This window comes from Colletotrichum chrysophilum (assembly GCF_026319265.1).
Source record: "Colletotrichum chrysophilum strain AFK26 chromosome Unknown scaffold_29, whole genome shotgun sequence".
NCBI classification, from domain to species: domain Eukaryota; kingdom Fungi; phylum Ascomycota; class Sordariomycetes; order Glomerellales; family Glomerellaceae; genus Colletotrichum; species Colletotrichum chrysophilum.
In genome coordinates, this window is record NW_026517316.1 from 261591 (window position 1) to 281909 (window position 20319).

Below are 20319 nucleotides of genomic sequence, written 5' to 3' on the forward strand. Positions count from 1 at the left end.
GCGAAGTGATGAGGTTTGGTACAGAGAAGAGATGTCTTCAAGCTGGTCAGGAGCTCTCGACCTCTTTTATTTACTTTGTGCCCCACCATTGTTGCGGCCGGGCAACGACGCTCGGGCCATGTTCACCTAGAGGACGGTGGTGGATGTGGATGTGGAAGCGGAAGCGGCTTGGGGTCCGACCACGACTGACAGAGTGGAGCCTCTGACGCCACCAATGACAGACTGCACCAGCGGTGGACGGGCAGTCAGTCACGAGCAGCAAATTTTTGAGGGCCGGCTGCTGCCGTCAACCGGGCTACCCAATTAGGGGAGGGGCCCCTTCCCTAGCAGTTGCCACGACAGAGGTGCAGCGCCTGCGCAAGTGTGCAGGGTGCGGCATTGGTGCAAACGTGGACCACTGCACTGAGCGGCGGGACATTGAGTGTGGCCCGTGGTTGCCCAAAATTAAGAGAGGCCTCGGATTGTCAATGCAGGAACATTTGACCTCCACCATCGCAGCGTGCGACGGCAGCGCCATCTCGTTATCGCCTGTCCACTATCTCTATCGAGATTGCACTCGCGCCTGCACCCTCCATCCGAGTCCCCCATCCGCATCTGCTCTTGTCTCGTCTCTGCGACTCCGCAACCTCGAGCAGAGACGACGACAAAACACGACACGACACGACACCAGGCGACACTGCACTACCCACTGTGGTGTCAACCTCCTCCGAGACTCCTCTTCCTCGCTGTCGGCCCTCCACCTCCGTATCCGCAGACTTCAAGGCCGGCGAATCCTCGTTGCGACCTCGGCCACGATTGGGATGATTTTATAGCACTCGAGAACTCTACCCTGTCCGCTCACCATGGCTCAGCCGCAGCCTCAACCAGGAACTCCAGTGCCCCCTTCACAGTCTCTTTTTGGCGTCCCGACGAACCAGGCTCTACCAGCGTCGTCCTCTTCTTCGACGCCATCGCAGCAGCCGACGCCGTCGCCGATGGACCAGACTCCAGGTTCCGCGGCATCAAGCAACAATACCTACATCATGCCCAACTCCCCTATTAAAAACAGAGGAACGCTAGATGGATACCGACCTCGAATCACGAGGACCCTAGGCCAGCGCCCTGCTTGTCTCGTCAATGCCTCCGTCACCTACTGCGGCAACAATCAGATATACGCTTTTGGAGGCTTTGACCAATACACCGATGAGGTGTACAACCATGTTCTCAAGCTGGATTTGATCAGCCATCAATGGAGCCTGGTAGACAATTACGGCGATATCCCCGGTGTGCGTATGGGTAAGTAATTGCAGCTTTCATCCCGCTGCCTCGTCATCGCCTAACGATCAACTGCAGGCCACACGGCTACCTTGTACCAAGGCGACAAATTGCTTGTCTTTGGCGGCGAGAACGAGCATAGGACGTATCTTTCAGACCTGATAATGTTCGACTTGAAGACGGCACATTGGACACAACCGCAGGTGACGGGCCCCGTTCCAAAAGGACGAGCTAGGCATGCCGCTGTTCTCCACGAAGACAAGTTGTTCATAGTCGGCGGCATAACTGGCCATGACAATTACGTGCTCGATGATATATGCTATCTCGACTTGAAGACCTTCACATGGTCTCGTTCATGGCGGTTCGTGGGGCGCTTCGACCATTCCGCTTACATCTGGGGCGACCGAGTCTGGGTCTTCGGCGGCCTCTCCGAGGACATGGACAAGATTGGAGATTTGTGGTGGTTAGATCTGAAAGGCAGTCCAGCCTTCGAATCTTCTCCTCATGTCGGCATCTTCGACCGACAAACAGGCACAAGTCGAACAGTCGGCTCCCCGAGACAGCCATACACACTATCCCATCCTCCCCCAGCCGTCGGAGCCTCTGGTTATGCCGCCAACTCTCGCACCCAACAGGTCAACCCACCATCTTTTCAACTCAAGACGTTCGCCCCGATGGCACCTGGAACGATCTCGTCTTTAAAGTTTGTGTCCGGCCCCAACATACCCTCTCAGGGTTCTGGGATTCACTTTCATGTCTACTCGTCAGGTGCACTACTTGATTTCGTCACGCCATCGACAATCATCACATCTAAGGATTGCTCACTGTCGGCCTTAGATCTCCCAACACTAAGGTGGCAAAAGCTTGCCGAAGGTCGTGAAATTTTCAAAAACGGGTACCGCTGGCATTATTGCACGATGAATGAGGATGGCACGAAGGCGTGGCTCCTCGGATGTCCCACCGATCCTGCCGCAGCCGACCTTGGCCCTAACGGTTTCGAGGAATACCTAAGGTGAGCTGCACCGCTCCTCATGAGCCGGATACCATACTGACTGTGACTAGTGATATTATGGAGATGGATCTTCGTCGGTACGGCTTCCTTGGAAGTAATATCTCTTCCGAGCCGCGCACAGAATCCCGGCCAACTACGAGAGTCATAGACCAGCCGTCCAAAGGCCTTGGTGCCGACCTAGCCAAACTTTTTGACCAGCCTCCAGAGACAGGCAGCGGGACCGACTTTAGTATCACCGCGTCAGAGGGCGATTATGAGGACGACGATATGATAAGCCGAAATGTCAACGCTTCAGCAGATCAGAACTGGCTCGCCCCTGATGCACCCACCTCACAGCCTATTCACGTTCACAAGCTTATTCTTCAGGCTCGCTGGCCACACTTTGCCCGCCTCTATAACTCTCAAATGGCTGAGTTTCACACGAAGAGAATGCATATTCCAGAGCCCTACACTGTTGTGAAAGCATTCCTCTACTATCTCTACACAGACAGCATTCACGGTACATCGGTAAATGAAAGTGGCGCCACCACCGAATTGTCTGATGTGGCCGGGCTACTCGTCATGTCTAACATTTACGGAATACCACATTTGCGGTTACTCTGTGTGAGCCGGCTGTCGAAGGAGCTGGATGTCGACCATGCCTGCATCATCTGGCACTGTGCTGGACTTGCCAACGAGGATTGGCTGCGGAAACGTGCGGCACAATTCTGCCTCCTACACTGGGGCCGGATAGTTCGGACTCAGGGTTTCCTTCGCTTGCCGCGTGCTGCACTGGTCGAGCTATCACAGGAGATAGACATGGAGGGGCGTGTTGTTGGTGGCGATGAGCTTGAGTACGTTGGTGGTTTGGCTGGCACCCGCTTCGGCGATGGATGCTCTATTGTAAGCCGAAAGGAGAGCATCAGTAGCAACCACACGCAGCTTCTTGACAGCGAGGCCGATGACGAAGACGGGATGGAGATGACATGAGTTATGCCATGAAGCCAAGTCGATGGATTTACACCAACGTGGGGTGGTTCTCATCAGGAAATATGAGAACATGCGTCTAGCTAGGCACTGCCTGTGCTGCGGTTCGACGGCTTGCAATTGACGACGGAGCGGTTCACGTGGGATCACCAATGGGGCGCATGGGTAGTTGTTTATCGCATATGCTGGTGTTGGGTTTGCTTGCCTTGTTCATTCTTTATGCAAGCTGCTTTACAGGAGGGATACGCGCTGGAGTTGAGGACCTGTAGACGAGATATCCCATATATCGATGTCAGCACAAGATACGATACTTGTTCTCTTTTGCGAGAGCTCAATCCATTCAGTCTATTTTTTTGATAAAAAAAACCTTCGCAACATACAACTTCAACTTTTCCCAACCAGTACCCGTCGTACAACGCCCGCATAATCACATTCATCAACCAACTATCCTTGCCCTAGCTACAAACGCTGTCGAGGGGAGATCGCCATCCCAGAAAAGGAGGCCAGGCCGCTTAATGACCCAAATTCTTTGTAAAAACAACCATCCAGCCCTTTTTTCTCCTCGTCATAGTCCAAACTCGTAAAGACCCGTCAGGCCACGTATGTTCGTTCTGCACTTCATGCAATTCTTTTCTTCCCTTTTGCTTTTCCTTCTTTCCTTCGTTCGTATTCCTGGACAACATCCTGTGCTTCCGGGAAATTGGGGGTTACCAGTAGCAACCACAACAGTGGGAAAAGGTCGAAAAGACACCCCGACATGAGGTTGTCAACTATTGACAAAGAAGACTGAAGCGCTGGGAAGTCGAGCAACACTGGTGTCCTTCCATTGCCCGCAGCTGTCTGTCCCCAGCCGTCTCCGAGGCTCGTATTAATTCTAGAGGGGGGTGTATCGTGGTCGGTCGCAAAACGTCACTAGTAAGTCTATGAGGGTATAAAACGGATAAGAGCAGACTTGGTCGAGCTGATAATCGACCGAAAATAAGATGTCCGCGAAAGCAATCAAACGCCGCACGATATGCTGCAAACCGACTCCGTGGGATCGGGTTTCTGGTTGGACGCTTCCAGGCCCCAAGCCGGGATGTTGCTGAGGATTCAATAGATCCCCTTGACCGTGGCAAAGTTCAGTACCACGTGGGGGATGAATCGATCGGGGAAATCCCGCCAAACGACGTTGCCGCTGTGCGCCTACATCATCTGGTCCTCGCCGATCCCAGGAAGGTTTGACATGGAATTCTCCATGAGACCCGGTAGGCTAGTGAGGTTCTGGAGCCCCGCAGCCAGGAACTTGAAGTCGGGGTTGCACGGTGCGGAATGTCCTTTGTGCTGTGCTTCGGGTCAGCCTCGGCGTCTTGCCAGTGCGATAATAGGGCACAACTAACGTATTTGAGACCGTTCAGGTTCTTGTAGCGCTTGCCACACACATCGCAGGAAAACGGCTTCTCCTTCTCCATGCCCAAAGTGCCAGGGTAGGGTGCGCTGGTTTCGGGGTTGACGATAGAGAAGGTTCCGTCGCCGTTTTCGTGCAATTGTTGCGTTTGGTGGCCGTGAGTTTTGTGGTACCTGTTTGAGTCATGGTCAGGCACAAGTTCCACACCAATAGAGTCATTGCAAACTTACTTGAGGCCATTCTGGTTCTTGTACGCCTTTTCGCAGCCGATGACGGGACATTTGAATGGCTTGTGCTCCTCGGGAACCATCATTGCGCCAAACTTCTGGATAAGGGCCTTGTTGGCAGGGCTGTTGGGCTGGCTTGGATCGAAACCCATTCCAATAAGGTGCTGCTGAATAGCCCGTTGCTGGTTGCTAAGTGCGCCGCCAGGACTATAGAGGTGCTTGGCAGGATCATTGATGCAGAACTCGGGGTTCGTGCTGGAGTTGCCAAGGTTCAAATCCCCAAAGTTTGATCCATTCAGCTCCATGTTGCCGCCCATTGGCATGCCGGGCAGATCCTCGTCCATGTCATCCATAGACTGCATCTGAGAGTTCTGGAGAAAACCGTTGTTCGACCGTTGCTGCTGAGGCGTTTGCTGCGTGGTGAGCGTAGGCGTGTTTACGGAGGAAACGGTGGGGTTGTGCTGCAGGCCAAAGCTCGCGGCTGCAGGCGTCGCTGGCTGAGATGTCCGCAATCCCTGAGTGAGGCCCGAGGCGTTGACATGCAGCTGCGGTCTTTGCTGTTGACCGAACATTGTGCGAGTTTGGGACATTGTTCGCTGCTGGGTCTGGCTGTCGTCCATTTCCATGTGCCCAAGCGCGTCATCCATCTCCATGTCGCCGACGGTCTCCATCTCATCCAAATGTGACATTTGGCTCTGCTGGCCCGACATGTTTTGCTGGCCTAATTGCATGCCGATGCCTCCGATGCCGCCACCCAGGTTCGAACCCGGACGGCTCTGTTGGCCGAGTTGAGACAAGGAAGCCGTATTTTGTTGCTGAGTCTGCGGTCTTACACTGCTTGCTCTGGAAGACGGTTGTGTAGACATGACCGAGAAGGGCGCATTGCGCGCAGTATTCGGGCTCGGCTGAGTATGCGACTCCTCATAATGCTGGAGAAGATCGTGCAGGTTGGGTAGGTTAAGGCCGCAGCAGGTGAAGTCCTTCATGAAGCTGGCCTCCAGCTTAGGCAAGTACGAGCCGGAGTGGAAAGATGGCGATGCCTGGTGAGCAAAGGGCGAGGTGCCGGCCATGGCAATACTAGCGCAACAAAATCAGCGATCTATTGTTCTGGAGGAGGTGAGGGGATACTGTATTGCGCGAGTCTCACGAAATTTGTGGTTTTGGCGACGCCGAGGAGGCGCGTCTCTTGAGGGGTAGACAGGATCAAACTTACTCGTCGCGAATGAAGCTACCGAATGACATGGGGGCCCAGCTGGAATTGCCGCCCATCAGGCTGCCAGCAAGACCGAGACTCTCACGTCTTTGGCGGTTGACATGATCGCGATTGGGGTTGGCCATAGAAATGGGCTTGGGGCCAGCACTGACAAAGGAGTCCTGACGACTCCGACCCATGGCCGAATCCATGGCGGGGCCAGTGGTCATATCGATGCTCTTGGTCGGGATGGGAGGAAAGTTGAGGAGTTCGTCGGGCAGCTGGAAGGGATTTCTTTCGAAGCTGGATTTGGCGGGGACAGCTGAGGGGGAGCGTGAGAGATCGCGAGTGGGCGTGGCGATGGTGATTGGCTTGGACGACCACACGCTTGGACGGGAATCAGGCACGTCAAAAGAGTCGGTGGGTGTGAGGGGTTGAGGGGAAGGCGAGTTGGGGGTAAGAGAGGTTGAGTTGGAGGAGCCTGGTGAAGGAGAAGCGAAGGCGTTGTCAGAAGCAGATGAGGACGCCGACGCACGATAACTAATATTATCGGCGCTGGCGCAGTCACTTGTAATGGGCGTGCGCCTGTCTTGTCTGTTGTGGGCGGCGGCGGTGGACCGGTTGGACGGGTCCTCGGTACTTGTTGGGTTTAACCAGCGAAAGGCGCTCCTCATGTCAGCTGGGAAGTAGCCGTTGTATTGGGTTAGGCAGGGGACCGTGGCACCCAGAACGTTTCTCGACCCTTTTTGTGGGTAGTTATTAAATCGGGCCACCTGCTGCAGCCGGCGGATGCGCCCCGAAAAAGGAGATCGAGTCCGGTCTCGACTAGTAGTGAGTGTGATGCAGAGGGGGAGGGGTGTATTCCGTGTGTGAGGAGCTGGTGTTCCTGGTTCTTGCGTTGCCGAGTAGCTTTTTTTTTTTTGTTACTCTCTCGATCTTTTTGTTGTCGCTGCAGTCGCAAAAGGTCAACTGCGTTTTGTGAGGAGGACTCGACAAAAGGTATATGGCCGTTGTGTACCTGGTCGGCTGCTGGAGAGTTTGGGCCAATAAAATAGTATGCGTACCAGAAGCACTGGGCTGCTGGCAATTCACCGTGGGTGACCGGGGAGGCAAATAAAGGTGGGCTGGGGGGCCGATGGGGGCGACAACGGGAACGACGACGACGGAGACGACGGAAGAGAGACGGCTCGGTATTGGTAATGACCAGTAGATTCGGATCGAAGGCCGGCAGAGGCGATTTCTTAACCAAGGGGCAACACGTAATGGAGGCACGCAAAGCCCTACGGTTCTTAGCGTCCGGTGTTCGAGGAACTAAATCCGACCGGCGGCGGCAGTGTTGGTGACAGCGGAATTGTTCCTTTGCAAAGGTGCTGCGACTCGACGGTAGGTCCGATTCTTTGATTGTGTCTTGTTGAGGAAGACGAAAGGGCCCATCGATAGTGTGAGATGCTATTCGATCAGGTCGCAGCGGTCCAAGGAGAGGATGATGTCTGAGGTTGCGTGGACGACGACGCTGTTTGTTGTGATTATAAGTGGTCGTCTTATAACCGGTTCGTTGCAAGGCGGTAACGAAGATATGCTGCTCGTACGTGGGGTAGAATGATCGTAATAACAACAAAGATGTATGTGCAGTCTTTCAAAGCTACGAGGGGGCCAATCCAAGTATATATGATTTGGAAAAAGCAAACCTCGGGGTAGGTAGGAGTGGAATGCGAGAAGGCTAGGGGCGACGGGATGGGGAAGGGGTTAAGAATAAGAAGGCTTGCAGTATGGGGGAGCTGGAGATGCGCATGCGAGTGTTGACTCGACTCAAGATCAGATCCAGGTTGACCCAGTGTCGAGGTACCTGCACCTGTGTAGCCAGTCCGGGCTCAAGGTTCCATAGATCGGTCCAAGATGAAGGAGGTGAGGACCACGCGCGGAGGGTATCCGTAAGGCAAAGCTCGGCCGACGTTTGGGGGCGTTGGACGGAGGGGACACTACGAAGGAGAGGAGAAGGGCAGCAGGGGAGTGACATGTACTCTGTACGGAGCAGGAGGACTGTTTGTATGTAATGTCTAGCAAGCCATACGGGCACTACGGTGGTTTAGACTCGGAAGGCAGGCGATGGTGATGCGGGAAGGGGCATCGTAGTGAACCTGGTTGAGCCGGCTGGGCCTTAGGTTTCCATTGCTCTCCAGGTAAAAGTGAAGGCTCCCTTTTGGCTTACATCGGGGCACGGCCAAAGAAAGCCAATGCAAGGCAGGCAACCAAACAACCAACTGGAGGACGACGACGACGACGGGAACAAGATGCGGACGAATGGCAGCCGCCGCCGCCACACAGACACACACCTTAACGGTCAGTGACTCTTCGACGGACCATAGTGTGACTCGACAACAGCAAACGGTGGGCGACTAGGGACTAGAGTGGCAGAGTAAGGTTCACGGCGTTTGGTGTCTGTTCTGGCTGCCGTCCATTCCCTCTTTTGCCTTCAATACCTAGCCACCTAGCCACCTAGCCTACATCGAGACAGGTGTGGCAGGTAGTTGGGAGGGAAAAAGAAAAAGGGAGAGAGAGAGAGAGAGAGAGAGAGAGAGAGAGAGAGACGGACCAGACACACTACGTACTCGGACGAGGCAGGAGTGACAGTGCTGCGTGGGTAGGAGGTAGCTGCGACATCCGAAAAAGTGAAGTAGCAAGTACACTACCATGGAGCACCTCTCCATTGCCCCTGCCCGCCCGTGTTGCTCCAGTTCCAGCTACAGCTCCTGCTCTGCTTCGGCTCCGCATGAACGACGGAGGCGTCAACATCAGGAAAGAGGCGCGGGAAGCCAGCAGGAAGGAAGGAAAGAGTTGGCAGGCAAACGCGTCCTCAAGTCCCCCAGTACAAAGAGCCCAACCTCGACGAATGATAACACGCGAGAAGGTAAGGTAAGGCAAGCAGAACAGGCGTGACAGGGTATCTCAGTCGACAACAAGCATGGCACGCCCCACCAGCGGAGGAACAACAGACGAGAAAGAAGCAACGACTCGAACTCGCTGGCGGCTCTACCAGGGGCGCCAGGGCATCCAAAGGGAAAGGGACCTTTTTTCTCCCACGGCCGGAAAAGAAGCAATTCTGACGGACCACCCATTGGTCTCTAAGCACTACACTGCGCATGCTCATTAATCGAGACGTGGACCTGCCTGCGACCACTGCCGTCCTCACCGCGCGGCGGATATGCCTCTTTTCCCAGCACCCATCAATCCATCCACCTCCATGCTGCAACTTGCAAGAAAGAGTCGACACTCCATAACCTCAACCACCTCACCACCATCAGCATCATCGCCCTCTGCCGCTGCACCGCGCTAGGTATCCGTACACCGCATCGAACCCGTTCCTGGATCTGCTTCTCGCCACATATCCAGCCGCCAGCGGCACCCGTTCCCAAGTACCGGCACCATCCCAGACGGCCCCCAAAAAAAAGGTCCCCTGGGCCCTCTTTCGAGATGGCGCGTAAGCGAGGGTGTGCCTACACATCCTTTGTCACCGTCCATCCACCGCAACCACTTACACGCATCACCGTCCAATGCAATCTCAACCACCACCTGCTACTTTCCGTCACAACTCTTCAACTCCGAGAAAATTACCAGCAGACGGCTAAGGAGGGGCTCTGAGGCCAAATTCCCATGTTCAACCAGCTCTCAAGCACAGGGGACGGAGCGGGATCCAGCCCGTTACGTGATTGACCCAGTATCTTGGAGACCTTCCCTGGCCAGAGACAAGGTCAAGGTCCTTGTGTTTACTGGAACCCGTCGATTTGCAAGGCAGCTCCAGGCTTTGCCATCCCTCGCCCACCGCCTACGACACAATTCTATGCGGATGGATACGTACCATAGTACCTGGGACAGCGGGACCATTCCTGATTTCATCACCTCTCAAGTTCAAGACCAACATTTCGCGCACAGGCCCGATCCACGTTGCCCATCATGGCCATGCGAACCCGCCCCTTCGAGTAACCCGGTACGCTGGGCTATGCGAAAAGCAGCAAGGCAATTCGAAGAGGCTGGCTCGGCGCCTGTGCCGCTGTTGTCTGAGATATCCGCTGTGCCTGAACCGCTCCAAGCTGGGCTGGGAGGGGGGGAGGGAGGGAGGGAGGCTGGTGGGCGCTGTCTTGCAAACGATCGTCGTCCTGCCTTACCAGCTGAGACGTCACCACGCGCAAGCCAATTGCTGGCGTCAATCGTCCGATCGGCCATGACCCCACGATAAAGGGTATCTTGGAAAGCACTCTCTCTAGTACCATGCGTACTGCGCAGCGAGCTCATGCCAAGCCCAAGTTTCATGGCAGGCGATTTCCACAAAACTTTGTACGAGAGCTCCGGCTGGCAGTAAAGGTCGTGGCGGTCACCAAAGGAAATCAACGTCAAGAGCTACGAAATTGCCCATTCTTTTTACTGCGTTGGTGGATCTTACGGTACCGACGGATGAATATTCTACGACGTGAATGGACAAGGCTGCCGCACAACCGCATTTACGCTGCCATGCTTGACTCATAACCAGACGTTTAGTGTCGGGGGGAGGCCTGTTGTTTAGCCACCCCATGCTCCATGACTGTCTCTCGTGCATACAGCAGCCGCTATCCGTCTTCGGTGATTGACCGTCTAGAACGACTGCAACAACTTTTTGGCCAAGGCACACAGAAGAGAATGTCACCGAGGAACAGGCGCAAGACGACCGAGGCTTCTATTGTATACGAGATGGGGGGCTCGAAGCCTCCGGCAAAACCGAAGTCTACTACTCAGACAACGACAGATGCTGATATACGCACTTCGGAGACAAGTTCAAGATATTGCACCCACCAAAATCCCCCAAGACGTCGGCAAGCATGTCACAGAGGGTTAAAAAAATAAAAAAAAATATTGGCAGAAACGCGATCTCATACTTCACCACTACAGTGAGGAAGGCGGTCTGTCGGTCGAAGGCTGGGCTTAGGGTCCTGGTACAGGCGGGAGCGCGCTGTGGGTTGGCAATGTCGAGCACCCTGCCTCGCCTTACCAGCTACCGTCATTCCTCACGGATACGGTGGAGGCAATGGAACGCTGGGAACACGGTGCATCGAAGACCTGCAGAAGCGGAGCAGAAGGACAACCCCCCACCCTCCCATGGCGGTCCACGCCGGGCACGACGAATGACAGCTTCGATAATGGCACCCCAAAGCGCAGCCAAGCCCAACTTCGGGACGCCAGGCCTCTGCCTGGCTGCTCCATCCCTGCTAGCCGCTACAACTAAAACGAGCCTAACGCTCGCCGTGCACACCCTGCTGCCTTTCCCAGAGTTCGCTCCCGCTCCGGATGAATTCACCGTCGCATGGGTGGGCTGCGCGAGGCACTTGACACTTTGCTCCTCAGGGACGACATGGCCCCTGGCGCTGCTGGCTGGCAGAAACTGGCAACTTGGCACGCCGCCTACCAAGTCAACACTAAGCGCTGCAGGCCCGAATCCCAATTTCGCCGACGGTTCTGCCATGTCTCAGAGCCAAAGAGCAGGAGCGGAACCAGAGCTGGAGCAACGAGGAGGAGGAGAAGCAGCAGTAGCAGCAGCGTGCATTGGCCTCCAGGGCATGCAGCATCTACAGCGTGGAAATGTTTCGTCGCTGAGGTGCCACGGTGCGTATGCTTGAAAAGCGGTGTGGGACATTTCTCCCGGAGACGGACGCATTACCTACCGTGGTAGACACTACCTATGATCGACAACATGTTGAGGTGGTAGACGGATACGCATACTCCTCCGGCCCATCAGCTACAGAGCGTGGGTTGTTTGGAGAGTCCGAGGCATTTTCATCGTTCTTTCAAAACTAGAGGCCCAGAAAGCCATGGGTTATGGATTATGGAGCAGTCCGCGAGAGATGCTGTCTTTGCTCCTCAGCCGCGCAAAGCGAGCAATTACAAACAGAAGTCTGCCGACCCTTGACGGGACGTGGATAGCTGCTGCACCGCTGCAAACGACCCTCGTTTTTCGGCACATCATTTCCTCGTCCAACAAGCTTTGGATCGGTTACCATGTTGGCATGCATGCGCATCGTCTGGGCGTAACTAACGGTCACTGTTCTTGATCCAATGATGCTCAACGCCGTCGGTTATGGCACACGCCTTCTGCCATGATTCTTCCACGAGTCCTAGCTCACCAAGAATCATGGTGCATGGTGGGGGCTCAAAAGAGCTGTAGATCTCCAGGGGACTCTCTCGCTTATTGTCCTCAAGTGAGTTGCAACAAGGGCTTTCAACGTCGTGCCCGCAAGACACCGGATCTCTATGCGATCTTGGTTTGAGCTTCGATCTCAAACCCCTCCACCGGACCTCTGTCCAGTTCAGACTTGCAACGTCGAACTCCACAACTGACTGCATCCTGCATGTGATGGCCACGCCTGGATGCAAATGTTGGATCATGCCTTTGAGGCGATCATTTCTATCATCGATATCGGTTTCCCTTAATCGTCTCCCCGACCCAGTCGACCGTTACGACGCACACCTTGACTGACGCCCACGCACGCGTGGCTGACGAGCCACTGACACTGACACCACCATCCACGCAGCACCCCGCAGGCACGGAGCCCCCAACGTTCGTGTTACATCTTATCAACTTCCCGGCCGAGATCGCGGAGACGGCAACGGCAACGTCAGCGTTTGCTCACCGTTCGGCCATCCTTCAAGACATTGAGAGCCAGGCGCCGCAGCGGGGTTTGGCTTGAAATGCCGCAATCTCGATACTGCATGGCACGCCGCTCATCACTCTTCACCAATCCACGTGTGGATACTAAGGGTCTCGCCGTACGAGATGATCAGTCTCTTCTTGGCAGGGAATTATTGTATGCATGCAGACTTTGTGTCTCGATGCTGCAGAGCCATTTGGCCCTCTGACTTCTCGGCCATGCACACGTCCGAATACCCTCCAAGCAGGCATCTGATATTGTTAGGATACCCTGGGAAGTAAAGACTTGACTTGCGACTTCGGTGCAGACGAGATGCATTGCCCGACCAAACACCGATCCCTGAGTATGACTTCACAGGAGGAACGGACTCGCTTCGATAATTCGTCTGCGGGCAGCTGGATGCTACCTCGGTTTCAACTTTCTTCGTTGATCATCCTCAGCTGTTCAAACATTTGATGTGCAGGGTGAAATGGGTCCTTGGCCCTCGGGATTTGTGCGACTGGCTCCCTTCCACAGCACTAGAACCAGAGCAGAGAGACAGATACGTAATGTCTTCAACGCCGGACGCGCTCCGGTCGAATGACTCGGCGCCAGCCGATCTAATGAGGCTTGGTCCAGGTTCACCCAAGATGGAGCTCCGGAACGCGGCGTATTGGGTAGAAAGGACACTGCGCCCAGTAATTCAAGACAAGCAAGCAGCAGCCTGTGCGCACGACTCCCACGGTGCATGAGGCATGAATCAAACAAGAGGAAGTCTAGTCTGGAGGGCCAACGGTTCGGATGATTGAACGAATAGAGCAACGCTCGAGGCTGAAGAGGCAAGACTTAAGGTATCGGCGAGTTCCAGAGGTGGCGCACAAAACAGAGCTACCGATGAAGCCGCAATTTAGTTGCAAGAAACAGAAACAGCCTTCTCGGAAAGCCTTCTAGATGCGTCAAGATGAAATGCCGGGACATTGTTGACTGCACGGGCAAAGGCTACCAGTCGGTGTGAAGGGTCCGTATTCTTCTTCGGGCTTGCTGTGGGCGAACGTGGCAGGGCGGAGGCGCACAGAGGACCCTGACCCTAGCAAGGATTGTGGAAGGTTTCTAGAAGACGGTTCGGGCTGAAGAATGAGGCGGCGCACCCAGATTGGACTGCCCCTCACCTCATCAACAATACTCCGTGCGACGGGCCTACGAATACACTAATCACATTCGTAGGGGACCTGGACCTTGCGCGTGGGCGTTCTCGCTGCTACCAAAAGTAGACTCGTCGGACACGGCAGCATGCTCTGCCACGCCATGCCATGCGTACCTCGGAGAGAGCCAGAAGGCTTCATCCAACCAGCGGTGAGCACCACGGGGTGCAGATTGCGGATGGATGCACCGCATGAGGGCGAGGACCCTGAATCGGAAGTGTGGAAGTGCTGTGGGATTATGGACGTGGACTGCATGACTAGGACCCTGAGTATCTAGATGGTCTGAAACGCAAGGACTTTCGAAACTCGTCGAGGGTTAACCTAAGGTAAAGTCACCTCCTATTTCCGCACCGACCCCAACTGTGCACACACGATGCCACGCTGGAGAGTTTGGGCTCGGGCAGTTTGAAGTTGCACTGGACGGCGATGGGACGAGTTTCGTTCACCGCTCTTGCATTCTGACTTAGCGACCGCCAAGAACAATGTTTAGAGCTTCTTGTTGTGTTTTTTTGACGCCCAAATGGTCACCATCTGGTTGACGTTGCGAAATACGGTCTTGGTCCTGAATACTTTGGCATCTCCAAGCGCCGACATTGACACCCTCGGAAAGACAGACCACAGCTGCAGTTCCATTATAACGGAAATACGAGTAGGTGGGATACAATATTTGCATTATCCGTCAATTTCAACGACTGAAATCGGGCTCTCGGTCCGACAGAGTCGCATTCAATCCCTTCCTATGGATATCTACCTGAGAGATTTCAACTTTTGCAATTTCCGCCAAACATGGCCGAACCCGGCGGTTTGGCCAGCAATTGTGAGACAAAGAACCAATGTTATTAACCTTCAAGGGGGGGGGGGAAACAAAAACTACAGATTACCGACACATGTCAGCACCACGTTCCTGGATGACATCTGGGGTACACCAAGCAATTGCACCAACCTGCAGAGTGGTGTCAAAAGCACAGAATGTCAGAAAGCCCAGGCTGAACATCAGCCCATTTGCATCCTGACTGATCGCACCTGACGAACAGGCTTCTAGAAGAGTGATGGAGGCGGCTAGAAGTCGGCGAATACCGCCGAAGACCAGGCGCATGCTCTCGGCCTCGCCCGATCAGACGGGCTGGTTTACTCAGCAAGTGCTGCGGCTTCACCTTAGCCAACAATGATGATTCACGAATGGCTTCAGTGGTCACAGGACCAGGACCAGCGCCAGCAAGCCGAAGAAAGTCATTGTAATCCACAGCCTCAAAGGACAAAAGTCAGCGAGCAGAATGGTCCCCGGCCCAGAGGTTAGTGACGTTACGGACTCCCCGCGGCATGGTTTGGCTTTCGGCATTTGAATTACATAACGCTCTTCAGCTGCAGCAAACGGCGAAAATAGGAAGCGCCGCCATAGTGGCCAGACTGCCAGCCTGATGGGAATTGGAGGCCGGGCGCCTTGTGTCTTTCGAGGCAGTGGGTTTCTGGTGTCTAGGCCAATCAGAAGCATCTGTTGGCTGCTTACTCAGACGACGGAAATTTCTCGGTGTCTGCTGGGAAAGTTCGCCTTTCGCAGAGTCCACTGAAGGCGGCTGCAGGACCGCTACAGTTCTACCCGTACTGCGCCGTAGGGCGCTGAACTCAACGACGGCCGTGCGGCAAAGACCGGGCAGCTAGGGCCCATTACATCATGCCGGAGCTCAACCTCATGGCACGATTCTGGGTCCTGTGCGAGGTTTTTCGTCCCCGCGGCGTGGATTTCAATCGCCGTTCGGCGTGTCACCAGCAATTTTTTTTGCCTTCCACCATTGAATGCCAGATATAAGGACCATTGGGTGTCGACTTCAGCCTCGTTTCCCTCATCCGCCTCAGTCACAACATCCACTGGAAAAGAGAAGCAGTACCTGTACCTGCGATACCGAGAAACCAACTAAGCACACAAACACGCGACCAACCAAGAGCTATATTCCCAGCTAATCCCCGATCTGTCATCGATCCGTCACCGGCGCTATCGTACGACATCATCTTCCCCACGACCAACAATCCAAATCCCGACGACACCAAAACCCTCAGTCGCGCACAACTAGAACCACTTGCGCGCAACTTTTGCAACCACCTAACGATCAGCATTTCTGCGCATATCAGTCTTCCAACCAACGCACATTACCAAACGCAATCATGAAGGTCCTCAGCAAGGAAGAGGAGGAAGCCCACTACAAGGTCGTCGTCAAGGGCGGCCTCATTGGCGGTTCCCTCGGTCTGGGTGTCGGTCTCGCGGGTGTCATGATCGCCTCGAGGCGCTACCAGTCCTTCCGCTCGTTGACCCTTCCCTTCCGTTCCTTCCTTGTCACGTCGTCGGCGACCTTTGGAGCCATTGTCAACGCCGACCGCGCATCCATCCGCTTCGGCCACGAGAAGGACCCCATGTTCGGTTACCAGGACGCGACGGCGCGGGCCGTCGCCGAGGCCAGAGCCAACGAGACGTCGATGCAGAAGTTCACCGCGTGGGGCCGCGAGAACAGATACTCCATCGTCTTCACCTCGTGGCTCGCCTCCATGGGTGTCGCCCTCGCCCTCGTCAACCGTAACAAGTACCTGACCGGCGCTCAGAAGCTCGTCCAGGCTCGTGTCTACGCCCAGGCTCTGGCCCTCGTGATGCTCGTCGTCACCGCCGCCTTTGAGATGAACGACGTCAAGACCGGCTCCGGCCGCTGGGAGACGGTCATGATCATCGACCCCGAGGACCCGGAGCACAAGCACCTGATCGAGAAGAAGATCCACAAGGAGGAGTACGAGGGTCAGGACCTGTGGAAGGGTAAGTTCACCTACGTCATACCCTTCAACACCAAGCTATCTCCCCCACGTCGAAACCCATGCTAACGTATGTCGCAAACAGACATGGTCGCTGCCGAGGAGCGTCGTATCGCTGCCCGCAAGGCTGCGGAGCAGAAGTAAACGCCTCAGATATCAGCACCGTTACGATATGGCCAACCTACGCATCTACCCTTAACCGACATTCATCTTGTACGATGGCGAGCCTTTGAATTTTGTTTTTATTCCCTTATTTGTTGTCACCGCGTTAAAGCAGCTCTTCACGAGCTGTAGACGAAAACGTCTCCTCTCCTGGAAAGTCAGAGGAGCAGAGAGCTGAACTGGAGGCTTGCGTTGCATTGCTGGCGTTAACGGAAAGGGCGGGCGACTGCGCAGGCTGTGAACCTCACCATGATGCAATACCCCGTCATGAGTGAAGCCGATTTCAGATTAGAAGAGATAGTCGACTTAGACGGTCCGGGGTTACTACAAACTGACGATTCCAAAAAACGGTCAGAAAAGGAGCTCTGTAATGCAATCCCTGTTTTAATTTTATCTATTCTGCTATCCTGCCTCTGTTGTCTTCTCTTGATACGCGGGTGCGTGGTTGATGCTTGAGCTGCCGCGAGAGCTGGGGTGGTAACGAATCGAACTTGGCGAGCCCCTCGCACGCTGTACCTCGTTTCCGTGAGCCGTGAATAGAACATGCAGTATGGTAGATCGCTGTACTGTGTAATCAGGTATCCTTTTGGAGAGCATTCTCCAACTCTCGAGTTCCCCGTCGTAGATAGGAACCCCAATTTGGTGACAACGGGAAGCCAGGCGCACCACCCCCCCGCCGTCGATCATCCAGTCTCTGAGTCGCGCTCACTTCAAACCCCAACCAACCCCTCCCCTCCTCCGGCCTACGGATAGATAGCTGCTGCAGACATCTTCCCCGCTCACCTCCCCCCTAGGTCAATATCCTCCCGCGACGAGACAGTTAACAATCTCCTGGGAAGTTCAGCCTTTTTTTCTCATGTTGTTCGCCTGAAACATATTCGGTGATACCGAAATAGAAAACGAAGAAGGGAAAAAGTTTGGTAGACATTGTATTTCTCTCTTCATGTGCGTATACTTTGCAATACGAAAGGCGAGAGAGAGATTGCTGGGTTGCCCTGATATCCTGCAGTGCCAACTACCAACACCTCATGGTGACAGACAACACTCCACTATCTCGGTGCAACTCACGATGGACCCATGTCACCTGGAGTACTGTACTACATCTCCGTCTTCCTCCTCACCGGATAACCCCTTCGAGTTGGAGGAAGTGAACCGGCCCGGTGGCACGCTTCTCAGATGACGTACCTGCCATTGAACCTCAATGTAGACTGACTCGTTTCCGAGAGATATGATGATATGATGTGCAAGTCACGTTTGATCTGCCCAGCGGGCCAAATTAGACGGCATTGTCACGTCTTTTTTGTCGCAAATTACAACATCACTTCTAGGCGGAGTTTTTAGAATGTTTTTGTATTGGTTTACAGTATTGCAACCCAGAGATAAAGAAAAATGCATGCCTGCCTGCCGCCCACCGGGGTTTTATGAAGCCGTTCCGTCATCAAAAATAAATACTGTAGTAGCTCGGAGGGTTTGTAACGATACAGAGTAGAACAGGATACGAAACACCACACACACGCACGCACGTTTAGTTGAGACAAAGAGAACAACTAGCTAGTATAGATAGCAGCAATAATTAGACGCGCGCGCGGGGAGGGAATGACCTCAAACCTCGATGGTGAAATGGCTGATTTGGGAATAATATGCATGCACGGCCAGCTCCAACATCCATACGTCCGAGAACACCTCGCTCCCGTCGAAGCCACCAATGATGAACAAGCGGCTATCATAGAGGACTGTCCCATGGTACCCGCGGCCGCTGGGCGGCAGACCATAGACGCGGCGGCGGTCCCAGGTCATGGTCACGAGGTTGAGGAGTAAGACGTCGTTGGAGTACTCGTTGCCATCGTGGCCTCCGATGACGAACAGATAGGAGCCAACCAGGGTGGCCGTGTGCGATAGGCGGCGGAAGGTGACGGGGATGGTGACGGCCTTCCAGATGTGGGCATCGACGTCGTAGACCCACACGTCGTTGAAGCACTCGCCGCCGTCGGAACCGCCAAAGATGATGAGCTTGCTGCCCACCATGTTGGCTGTGTGATAGCCGCGGGGCTTTGGGCGGGTTTCTCGGACCCCAGGAGGCGGGGCCCGCTCAGGGGGGGAAACGAGCTTCCACGACATCTTGTTCATATCGCTGACGTCTAGGCGCCAGACGTCGTTGAGGGCGCGAACACCATCACCGCCGCCAAAGATATAGATACCGGTCTTGTACAGACAGGCGGTGTGGGCGCGGCGCTTGGAGGGGACACGTTCGCCAATAATCTTGGGCCGATGCCATCTGAAATTTGTGGTGTCGAGAACGTAGATATCATTGTAGTACGCGGGCCCATCGCCGCCGCCAAAGATTACCAGCTTCTTGCCAACGGCGGTACAAGTCATGGCGCGTAGAGGAACGGGTATCTCGCCAGTGACGTGGGGGACAGACCAGTAGAATGCATCGGCGTCAAAGACGTATAGCTCGTTGAAGCAGGCTCTGGAATCGCAGCCGCCGAAGACAAAGATGTTGGATCCGACAAGCGTTGTGGTATGGGCGCGGAGGGAGGTGTGAGGAGCACCCGATACGGGTGCGCGAGACCAGTACATGCCCGAGGATGGAGCTGGAGGCACATCTGGCGCTGTATTGGGGTCCTGGAGAGGTGGAAAGGGGACATGTGCCCCCCTCGCGGCGACTCGTGCGGCGGCCGCGGCGGTTGATAGCTGACGTGTCGTTGTTGAGGAGGAGGGTATTGAAGCCTTTCCGGCTATGGCGGATGTAGAGCGCATGGCGACAGGACGGCGGCCGTCACGGTCTGAGCCGGGGCCGCCGGCAGACTCGGAGCCGTCGTTGGTGTTGCTGGAGTTGGGAGCATCTGCGCCGGTTGGTCGATATGAGGTCGGCGGGGGTTTAGGGGGGTTCGCGCTCGTGGGAGTTGTGCGTGTCGGGGGGACTTGAGAGGGTGCTTGCGAGGCGGATTGGGAGCGTTGGCGGATGGAGAGCTCGGAGGGCTTGCGACGGCGATCTTGGCTCTTGGAGGAGAGATGGCCTGGGGTGTGGGAACGGGGGAGGGTGCCACCCGGAACGGAGGGTAGGCGGCGGTGGTGCTCGACGTCACGGTCGCTCAGCTCCTCGAGGTCGTCAGGCAGGCCACCGATGACGCCCGGCGGAGGAGTCTGTGCCGGGCCGGAGATCTTTTGCGAGCGGACGACCTTCGCCTTGGAGGGGGACCGGGGAATCTTGTCCGATGACCTGGCCGAATCAGCCATGGTTCGGCGGGGAAATGGTCATTGCCCCCCTCTCACGAGGATGTGGATTGTCGATGGCGAGCGATTGCGGGATCAAAGAAGGAGAGGTGGTAGCAGCAGAGGGAGAGCGAGGGAGTAGGCTCGGCTCGTCGTCAGGGACAATTGATCGGGATCGGTGATGCAGAGTCGAGCGGTGGACGCACGTGAGTCGTGAAGGAATTGTTTACCTGTCGTTGTTGCAGTTGAGATGAC

At 55.1% G+C, this 20319-nt stretch overlaps 4 protein-coding genes across 4 annotated transcripts; 2 read left to right on the forward strand and 2 right to left on the reverse strand.

Moving 5' to 3' along the window:
* Positions 1-842: 842 nt before the first annotated feature.
* COL26b_004717 (uncharacterized protein) lies at positions 843-3235 on the forward strand (the record flags this gene model as incomplete). The annotated part of the gene is made up of 3 exons (XM_053177586.1): positions 843-1275; positions 1333-2266; positions 2317-3235. The coding sequence occupies 3 exons, from the start codon at positions 843-845 to the stop codon at positions 3233-3235; spliced, it is 2286 nt and encodes a 761-aa protein (XP_053038479.1).
* Positions 3236-4417: 1182 nt separating this feature from the next.
* Positions 4418-6712, reverse strand: COL26b_004718 (uncharacterized protein; the record flags this gene model as incomplete). Its single annotated transcript, XM_053177587.1, has 4 exons — positions 4418-4555; positions 4612-4792; positions 4850-5923; positions 6060-6712. 4 exons carry the CDS (start codon positions 6710-6712, stop codon positions 4418-4420), a joined length of 2046 nt encoding a protein of 681 aa, XP_053038480.1.
* A 9341-nt stretch (positions 6713-16053) lies between these two features.
* Positions 16054-16830, forward strand: COL26b_004719 (uncharacterized protein; the record flags this gene model as incomplete). The annotated part of the gene is made up of 2 exons (XM_053177588.1): positions 16054-16690; positions 16772-16830. 2 exons carry the CDS (start codon positions 16054-16056, stop codon positions 16828-16830), a joined length of 696 nt encoding a protein of 231 aa, XP_053038481.1.
* A 1620-nt stretch (positions 16831-18450) lies between these two features.
* Positions 18451-20088, reverse strand: COL26b_004720 (uncharacterized protein; the record flags this gene model as incomplete). Its single annotated transcript, XM_053177589.1, has 1 exon — positions 18451-20088. The coding sequence occupies one exon, from the start codon at positions 20086-20088 to the stop codon at positions 18451-18453; it is 1638 nt and encodes a 545-aa protein (XP_053038482.1).
* Positions 20089-20319: the final 231 nt, after the last annotated feature.